Source organism: Sceloporus undulatus, chromosome 5, assembly GCF_019175285.1.
Source record: "Sceloporus undulatus isolate JIND9_A2432 ecotype Alabama chromosome 5, SceUnd_v1.1, whole genome shotgun sequence".
Lineage (NCBI taxonomy): Eukaryota > Metazoa > Chordata > Lepidosauria > Squamata > Phrynosomatidae > Sceloporus > Sceloporus undulatus.
The window spans coordinates 82,384,096-82,394,207 of record NC_056526.1 but is presented as its reverse complement, the minus strand read 5'-3'; the positions used below and the strand labels follow the sequence as shown (position 1 = coordinate 82,394,207).

Below are 10,112 nucleotides of genomic sequence, written 5' to 3'. Positions count from 1 at the left end.
GGCCAGCTCTGTGCATGAACAAGTGTTTGGTCATGCTGGCTGGAGAATCTTGGGAGCTGTAATCCAGAAGCTAACTTTTCCAAGCTCTGGCATGGAATACTGTACATGATTCTTTGTATCCAGCCTTAAAACTTTAGCCCTTTTTATTACAAAGAAATAAAGGAAATTCACAAGCAATGTTGTATCCTGTTACTCAGAATGAAATATAGGCAGCCCTTAGTATCCATGGGGGTTCCACAGACACAAAAAACTACAGGACCTCAAGTACAGTGGTTTTCAGCAGTTGTGTGCATTAGGGCTAATGGGGCTTGCCATCTGGGGATGCTTAATTACGCAAATGGAAAGCCCACAGTTGGGGCAGGCAGGCTGTACTGGAATATCACTTCCCAGTCTTCTACAGTTAGGTCCAGTATTGATTAATAATAATAATAGACATTTATTTAGAATGATCACATTAGCAGCACTTACTCTCTGATAAGTATGTTTAAGTTTGTAGTCTAAATTATCTAAAATGTACATCTAGAAGGCAACATGCATTTAGGAATTTATGCCACCTTCTGAAGGTAGAACAGTATAAGACAAGACCTTAATACTCTAAAATAGTGAGATGTGTGAAATGTGAATAGATGTAATGCATACTCACTTTCAATTCCCCTGCTAGCAAAGTCTTTTCCATGGGCCAGATGATAGAGGTGTGAATTGTTTAGCAAGGCCTGTTACATGAAAACAAATTAAACATATAACCTAAACAAAAGATATTGCATTAAAAGATTAATGTGTCTGACATCACTACTATTTACTTAAAGACCATAATAGAGTAATTCAATATTGCCTATTAATGTAAGTTCAGAATCATTCCACAACATTCTGACTCCTACAGTATCAGAATTCAGAAATAACCCTTCTGTAATGGCAGATTTGATGCAGGTCTCCAAAATATAGATTAAGCCCCAGTAGCACCTCCATGCAAACACAGATACAGATAGGGTATTCAAAGCAAACTAAATCCTTTACCTACCTTAGAAGGTATACATCCAACATTCAAACATGTTCCACCTAATGTTTCATTCTTCTCCACACAGACTGTCTATGATTTAAAACAAACAAGTGTTTTTGGTTAAGGGGTCTGCTCCACAGATCAAATGCAGCATACCTGTACTTTACTTGCAGAAAAATTATTACTTAATTTGTAGAATGCCAATTTTGTTCTAGTCTGAATTCAAGATGCTGATAATGACATTCAAAGCCCTAAATTGCTTGGAATCTTGATACCTGAAGGAAGGCTTCTTTCTTAATATACTTGCCAAAGACCTGAGATCTGCAAGAGAGGCCCTCCTCTGTGTCCTACCAGTAATGGCAATACTATGGAGGAGAGGGCCTTCTCAGTTGTGTCACCCTAATTATGGAATGCCCTGCCTTTGGAGGTCTGACTGGTGTCAACTTAGGTTTCCTTCCCCCATATGCCAGGGACCGGCATCATATTTATGCCCACTGACTACCATTTCTTTCTTTCCTGGATACACATCATAGACTGGCAACCAGTAACTAACCGTATCAGCACTGGTCCATGGATGACCAGTCTGACTAGCACTGATCTAGATGAATTCCTTCCTTTTTCACACAAAGGGAAGACTTTGGAGCAGGGAAGGGGGGCAAAGAAAAGTAAAACCCAGATCCATCATTACCCCTGCCCTGCCAGCAGGAACTCAACAGGGAATGGGAGCAAGTGAAGGGTCTGATACTGAAGTGCTCCACTGTCAGACTACTCTCCTAGTTATAAATGGTAGAATTAGAGGTAAATTGATGGCAAATTAATTCTTGAAGTTCTTGTTTCAAAATGAACTTCTAGTAATCTGTATTCTCTACATGCTAGCTATCTAGAATATTTAGCCTCCTTTCAGCATACAGTACATGTAAAGTATGTGCGTTACTTTTAAGTATGCTACAGCACTTTTCTCAAGCAAGCAATTCTCTGTTTTGCATAACAGCTTTAGACTTCAAATGCTAAAGTAAAAAGTTTCTAATCTATAAATAGTCATTTCTTTTTGACATCATTAATTCTTCATGAGATTATCTGGATTATTACAACATTTACTGGTTTATCTCATCACGTTTGCTCACCTTAAAGCCAAGCTGAGCAGATTTGATAGCAGCAACATAACCGCCTGGGCCAGAACCAATAACAGTTATATCAGCATCAACTAATAGAGGGGAAAAATGAGAAATGAAAATTTTAAAGAAGTATTGGGAAAATGTTGAGTTTTTATTTTTATTTTTTGTACATTTTAAGGCCTGTGCCCTTTCCTTAGCAAGTATATTTAAAGATGGTCATGAAAAAATATATATGTAAAGGAAGTGCCCCTTCACTTGTTATTAACATTCCAGAAAATTATAAACATATTCGGTTTATCTATCACATCCTCCAGAAAAAGTCTATTTCTTCTACACATTTATTTGTGAATCAACCCATATCTATTATTTCTAATATCAGCCATTTTAATGCTGCCACCACTGAAGCAGATTTCCAGTTTCTTGCAATCTATTTTTTTTCCCTGACACCATCCAGTTCTATAATTCTGGATTCCAATGAAACTGTCTACATAATTCAAGATGGCAACCTCATATTAAACAAGTTTTGATTATCTGAACAACAATGTTCAGCCCTCTACCCAATACTCCTAAGTATGCTGACAATTCCACTGAAGTATGATTTTAAAATCTAGATAGTAAAACTAAATCCAATGTTGCCTTAACATTAAACTGCTAGACTTTCCTCCCATCCCCACAGGATTAGAGGACAGGTTAGATGTGACCATTCCTCTTCATTCAAAGCTCTGGCTACATCTAAGAAAAACAGAAGACTTATACTTTCAGTTGTTAACACACTAAATTACTTATTCAAGCTTTGAATAGATTCTGCTTCTACCTTTAACAAAGAGTTAAATATACTGATAAATATTTTCTTTTATAGTGTTGTTAAGTCAACAGGTCAGCGCAAAAAACTCCAAACCTTGGCAACTTGGGAAAATAGTACAAAATGGATTTTTGTGTATCACATGTCAAGAACATGGGGCTGCAATGCTCTGTACTGAGATCCAAAAACCCAACTACAAAATAGCCAGATAAATTAAAGCATTTTAGCACAGCCATACCATCTTATATACTGCTTTCCTTTTAAAATGTGGAAGAGGAGCCTGATCCTTTTTCAGGAACTACATTAATGCATATGAATAGCTGTTTTTAATTTTATTTTTTTTCATAACTTTCACCTTACGCAGAATCAAAATATTCTATAAGCTGTCATCTGCCTCATCATCATCACTTCAAAATCAACATCACTACCTCAAAATCAGGAACATAGCTTAAGAAGCCACACTCAGTTCTAGCACAATGATACAACACTATATAGTGCAGTAGCGTTTAATCATCCTGTATGGTGCACCTTAATCAAGTAATCTTACTTCTACACCATACAGGTAAGAATGCTAATACTGTGACCAGAGAATTTAAATGTACAATCAACTTACATTTTCAAAATATTTTAAAGCTACTTAATCTGTACCTTGGTCAGCATATGTTCTTAAAGGCACTGCAGAAATCCCTTGCAAGCCATGATGTATCCGGCTGAAATGGCCTCTCTGATAAGAAAAGAAAGAGAAATAAAGAATTTTAAATTATCCCAGGATGATATATAAAAATACACTGTCAAAGCAAAATGGAGTTATCAGGCAGAAGATGTAGGTATAATGTATGTGTAATGTGATTATATAGTGTGAAGCATTAGAAGTATATGCTGTCAATTGTGTATGTTTCAAATATTTTATATATTTTTGTGTGTAAAATGAATAAAAATTATTTTAAAAAAGAAAAGAAAAATACAAGTTGGAGAAGGCTCTTTGAAATCATGTTTAACGGATAACTCTTCTGGAGATTCCTTTCCACTGCTGATTGGAAGCAGCAAAATTCATGTTCAAATAAAGCCACAAGCTAATACTTCCTCATTTCTGTTTGACATTTGGCCCTTGGGATTGAACTCAAGAACATTTAGTTCTGTGTATACAGCAAGATATTTAGCTAAAGAGAATTCAAGATTGACATCTTCTGAATACCTCAGGCCAGAATGGTCCATGTCAAAAGCTCGCACAGGAGGCCAAATATCTCTGTCCTAAGATGGTATTCTGTACTCAAGGATATTTTTTACTTCAAAATACTGCAAGGAAAAGTCAGAGAATTTTTCAACATTCAGTATAAAAAGCCAAGGAAATAAGCCTTTCCCTTGCACATATTCCTTTGGTTTTCTGTTGCCATATGATCTTACGTTCATTTATGAATCCACTAACCCCATAGTGGCCAACTTTCCCCACTAGTAAATTCTCCATAGGCCAGGTCAGTACCCCTTAATAGAAGCAGCAGCAGCAGTAGTAATAGTCATAATCAATAAGAAAGAGTGACCTGTTTATCAAATACACATAGGACTTTCATAAATTCAAGACAGAGGGGCTATAAGGTACAAAGGCAGCACAACTCACTAGTGATTCTTTCACACTATAGAACTATCTTGTTGTGAAGTCGAAGGCTTTCATGGCCGGCATCCACAGTTTTTCATGGGATATTCAGGCTATGTGGCCATGTTCTAGAAGAGTTTATTCCTGATGTTTCACCAGCATCTGTGGCTGGCATCTTCAGACATGTCAGAGATGCATCTTCTCTAAAGATGCCAGCCACAGATGCTGGTGAAACGTCAGGAATAATCTCTTCTAGAAAATGGCCACATAGTTTTTCTTGGGATTTGTTGTTAACTGCCTTCAAGTCAACTTCAACCTATGGTGAACCTGTGAATGAGACACTTCCTAGCCCTGCAGTCCTCAAATGCTCTGCTCAGTTCCTTCAGGTTCATGGCCATAGCCTCCTAGACTAAGGGACCAAACAGACATGCCAAAGTAAAGCTACTTCAGGTCACTTTGGAGGTATGCTGTTTAAATGATGCATGCGTTCTAAGAGGCCAGAAATAGCGCCAAAACCACACTCCAGTCCTAAGGACTGGAACACAGCTTTGGTGCAGCTTCTGGCCTCTCAAGATGCAAAGTGACCTGAAGCAGCTTTATTTTGGCCTGTCTGTTTGGGCCCTTAGTCAAGGAGGCTATGGCCATCTGGCATGTGGTCTTCCTCCCTTTCTACTACCCTCCATCGTTCCTACCATTATTTTACAAAGATTCATGCCTTCTCATGATGTGTCCAAAGTATGACATCCTCAATTTGGTGATCCTGGCTTCCAGGAAGAGCTCAGGCCTGAGCTACTCCAGGACCCATTTGTTTGTCTTTTTAGCCATCCCATCCATGGTCTACTAGCAGTACGTCTATCTATCATACAAATTGAGTCTTCCTGATATGAAATGTTACAAACCAGAAGTGCATTATTACTATTATTATTATTATTATTATTATTATTATTATTGAGTATGGAGTATTTGCATCTGAGGAAGTAGACTGAAGTCTACGAAAGCTCATGCTGCCAATTTCTTTCTTTCAGTTAGTCTCAAAGGTGCCACAAGATCTCTCAACATATTAATGACAATATGTTGGAGATGGAGCTCAAGTCTAAACACAAAACTAATTTATGTTTGACCTTGGGCAAGTCACACTCTCTCAGCCTCAGGGGAAGGCAATGGCAAACCTCCTGTGAACAAATCTTGCCAAGAAAACCCCAGGATAGGTTCGCCTTAGGTCAGAAATGACTTAAAGACACTAACACACACATACATAAACCTTATATACTGTAGCTTGAAGGTAATATTTTAACACAATTGTGTGCAGGAAACAAAAGTGTACACTGAACCATCAGAAAACAATGGTGTCACTGTCTCTGCCACCCATGAAAAAAAGCTTTGGATTTTGGAGTAGACTGCATTTCAGATTTCCCAATATAAAAGACTCCAGATAAGTGACATGGGCTCAAAACACTCTGCAAAAATAACCCACTTTGAGTCTGCTTCAACTGCCCTGTCTCAAGGCTAGGGAAACAATAAATTGTATTGCTTTATTATTATTATCAATTAACTAAAGGTGAATTATTATTATTATTATTATTAACCTTTATTTATAAAGTGCTGTAAATTTACACGGCGCTGTACATACAATCTTTTTAATGAGACGGTTTTATACTTGTTCACCGACTTGAGCCCCTATATTGGGAGATTAATAATAATAATAATAATAATGATAATAGTTTTACAGACGAGATATAAGAAAATAAAATAATAATAATATTTCTGGGAAGTGTGGTTTTGTGAGTCACTTTTTGTCTTCTATCAGAGAAATCTTGTCTTCTTAGATTGTAAGCCTGAGGGCAGGGAAATGTCTACTTAACAATTTGTAAGCCGCTCTGATAGCCTTTTGGGGTATATATTATTATTATTATTATTATTATTATTATTATAAACTACAATCCCCAGGGGTCCCCTAGCACAGATCCCAAGGCAGTTTAAAACTGGGTTATTAATATTATTTATATGATTATAAACTGGAGTGTGTGTGTGTGTGTTTTGGACCTGACTTGGTAACTGACTGTAGTTTGTATTTGTGGCAAGGCTTCCCCAAAACAAAAAGGGGAGAGGTGACCCTGGGCAAGTGACACTCTCTCAGCCTCAAGGGAAGGCCATAATGACAACCCCCCCCCTTGAAGAAACCTGCAAAGAAAAACCCTATGGTTCCAAACACAGTGCAGAAATCACCCTCAGTTTGAGACAGGGCTCAATGCTAAGGAATGCTGGGGGATGTAGTTTTGTGAGGCACTGAGCTCTTTCTCTGTCAGGGAGCTCTGGCGCCGCAATGGACTACAGTTCCCAGGGTTCCAAGGGACGCCAGGCTCGAAAGCAGGCCAGGCCCAAGGTGGGCAAGGGAGGCCCCGAGGGCGGCGGAGCCAGCCTAGCCTAGCCTAGCCTACCTGGGCCAAGGCGCAGCAGAGCCTGCTCCACGTCTGCATGGCGTCCTTCTCCTCGTCGTTGCCTGGCCCTATGCAGCTCCTTCAGCCTTCTTCACGCAGGGCCTCAAAGGCAATGGCAGCGCAAGGACGCCTTGGACTCGCGCATGCGCAGCAGTGGCAAGGAGTAGGCCCCAAGCCTGTCTCCGACTACTAAGGCCCTCCTTGACATGAAAGGCAAGGAGGCGCCATCTGCCCCCTAGTGGAGGAGGCCTCTCCTTGCAGCCTCACCATTTCCACACAAAGTCTGCATCCACACTGGAGGAATAACCCGGTTTGAGACCGCTTTCACTCTGTGTCTGGCTCAAGGCTATGGAATTCTGGGAGTTGGAGTTTGTTGTGGGCCTCACAACAAACTCTAACTCCCAGAATTCCATAGCCTTGAGCCAGACAAAGAGTTAAAGCACTGCCAAACTGGGTTATTCCTCCAGTGTGGAAGCAACCTCAGGTCCAAAACACACCGCAGAAATAATCCAGTTTGAGACTGCTTTAACTGCCCTGGCTCAATGCTAGGGGATTCTGGGAAGTGTAGTGTTTGTGAGACATTGAGCCTTCTCTGTCAGAGAAAGCTCTGGTGCCATAAGAAACTACAATTCACAGGATTCCCCAGCACTGAGCCAAGGCAGTTAAAAGCGGTCTCAAACCAGATTATTTTTCTGTATTGTGTTTTGGATCACTGTATACTCCAGGGGACAAGGCACTGCAAAATGTAGGACTTAATAAAAGTGAAAAACACTAATAGAAATACAGTATGAGTTTGTGCATCTTAGTCACGCTCAAAATGGAGGACATTTTGGTTTTCCTCCTGGAATGAAGGCAGAAATGTAGGGCATGTCCTGGAAAATGAGGACGGCTGGTCATCTTGAATAAACATAAAAGGATATCACTCATTCAATGCAGGCATCCTTTTCTTATTTGACAAGTTTAGGATCAGAGCACTATAAGTTGCACACTTCAACAATTCCCGCTTTTTGACAGTGCCCTAACCTATATTTTTATAATTGTTTGTTAATGTAATGTTTAATATAATTTTAATAGTGCTACGTTAATTTATGTAAGGGATAGGGATAGGGGTATAGTTCAGACCTATTGTATTGTTTTGTGATTTTTTTTTATGTACAGTATTGCATTTTGTTCTTATTATAACTTGCCTTGATTCCTTTGGGAAATGGCAGAATATAAATAAATCATATTATTATTATTATTATTATTATTATTATTACAACACAGGGAAAATTGGTGGTTTAAACGGGCATTATGCAGCTATAGTCACACAATTGGGGTAAAGATTTTCACACCCCATCACGATTAAAGATGACTCATCCCAGGAATAACCAGGGAATAATGAGCAACGAATCTCATAAATGATTTGTTGCTGGTTATTCCCAGGATAAGTCATCACTGGATAATGCCCATTTAAACCCCTGATTTTCCCCACATGTGATAAACTCCATATAAAGGGGACTCTGGGACTGGAGAAAGAAGTATCTACCTACCCATCTTTTCTTCAGAGGATCTTAATTGTCCGGCCAGTGTGATGTGAAACCAGGCTTGGCTGATTTAAATAACTGTTTTTTAAAAAAAACTTCATTTTTAAAATTTATTATTCATACATTTTTAAAAGTATGGTTGTTATTACTGATTTCCAAGCCTCTTGCTGGAACAACAACGACTGTTTGAATTTAAACGTTTTAGTTTAGTTTATTGGCACATATAGAAGACCTTATATGAATATGAAGAGCCTCTGGATCTTTGTCCCAGTTGAGATCAATTCCACAGTGAAATCACTTTAAAACCATCCAACTAAACCACGCGATATTTTATGAATTTAACATGTGGCTTTTTAATCTACTACAGCATTTGCCCAAGAAGCTCTGTAGGTACAGCATAGTGGCAGCATATTTATATTCATGGCATAGATTTGTTCTACAGTGTTTACTTCCAAATATATATATATTAATTGTGGGTGAGGTTTTGGGGTTTTTTTTTTTTGTGGGGGTGGTTTTTGTTTTGTTTTGTTTTGTTTTTGTCTACTAGGGCCCTCAAGAGGAAATGCCATCAAATACATTAACATATTTTTCAAAAACAAGTACAGTTGGCTTTCCACATTTGTAGCTTTGATTATTTGCGGTTTTGATTAATATGTTCTCTAGGAATCTCTTAAATCCTCCAGCGAAATTCTGCTAGAAATTGACCAAAGAATTCTGCTGAAAAAGCTTGAAGTTCCTACAGAGAGAGAGAACCCTCTCTAGGCATTTGTAGGTCCTCCAGCATGATTCTGTGATCAGCTTCTAGCAGATGTTGACCATAGAGTTGCAATGGAGGACTTGGGGGTTGCTAAAAAGAATAATGTTTTTTATTTGCAGTTTTTACACATTCACAGGGTTCCTTCACCCCTAACCCCAGCGAATGTGGAGTGACCAATGTAAATAATTTTAAAAGCCAGTTTTAAAAACCAAGGACCAGATGGAATAATACAGTTTTGACTACTTGCCAGAAATTCAACCAAAATGGAGCCTATCAACCCAAACATCTCTTGAGAAAGCAAGGGGCTACTACATAGCAAGATCTGCCTTGGATATTATCAACCTAGCCTCTCAGCATGGTGAGACATGGAAACTATTTTTAGCTTATGGAACCAGAAGCAAACAGAAAGAAAAATTAGGGTGCAGAATGTGACCATTTTGTTTGGATTGTCATGAATGTAAGTGAATATGATTCCATATCAAATGGCACTACTGTGCAAATATAAGAATTAAAGTACAGTAACCAGCCCTGGTTAGTACTTGGACAGTGCTGTAGGCTATATTCCAGAGGAAGAAACTGGAAAGCCACCTGAGTATTCCTTGCTTAACAAAACCGTGTGAAATTCATGGGGTCACCATAAATCAACAGGCAACTTGAAGACATACACATAGGGATGCCATAACCCGGCGGCCCCCGTGACAATCACGCTTTTGGGGGGGCCCTCATGGTCACGGCCCGGTTTGGGGGGCCCTCACACCTTGTTCCCAGTTCGGGGTCCACTCCTCCACGCACGGCTGTGCGCCACTCTCCCCACCTGGCGCACTGGCGTAGCCTAGAGAGCAGCTCTTTAAAACATCTGCCACTCAGAGCTATTATATACCAAGTG

The 10,112-nt window shown here is 39.2% G+C and overlaps 2 protein-coding genes across 2 annotated transcripts in view; one reads left to right on the top strand and one right to left on the bottom strand.

The window, feature by feature from the left end:
- The window catches only part of DLD (dihydrolipoamide dehydrogenase), a 203,985-nt gene that overhangs the window by 115,197 nt on the left and 78,676 nt on the right, over positions 1 to 10,112 (top strand). The window lies entirely within an intron of this gene.
- On the bottom strand, positions 531 to 7,133 carry LOC121931019 (dihydrolipoyl dehydrogenase, mitochondrial-like). Its single transcript, XM_042468161.1, has 5 exons — positions 6,944 to 7,133; positions 3,563 to 3,638; positions 2,122 to 2,201; positions 1,019 to 1,087; positions 531 to 713 (listed from the first exon to the last, which is right to left on the bottom strand). Exons 1-5 carry the CDS (start codon positions 6,980 to 6,982, stop codon positions 546 to 548), a joined length of 432 nt encoding a protein of 143 aa, XP_042324095.1. The 5' UTR covers positions 6,983 to 7,133; the 3' UTR covers positions 531 to 545.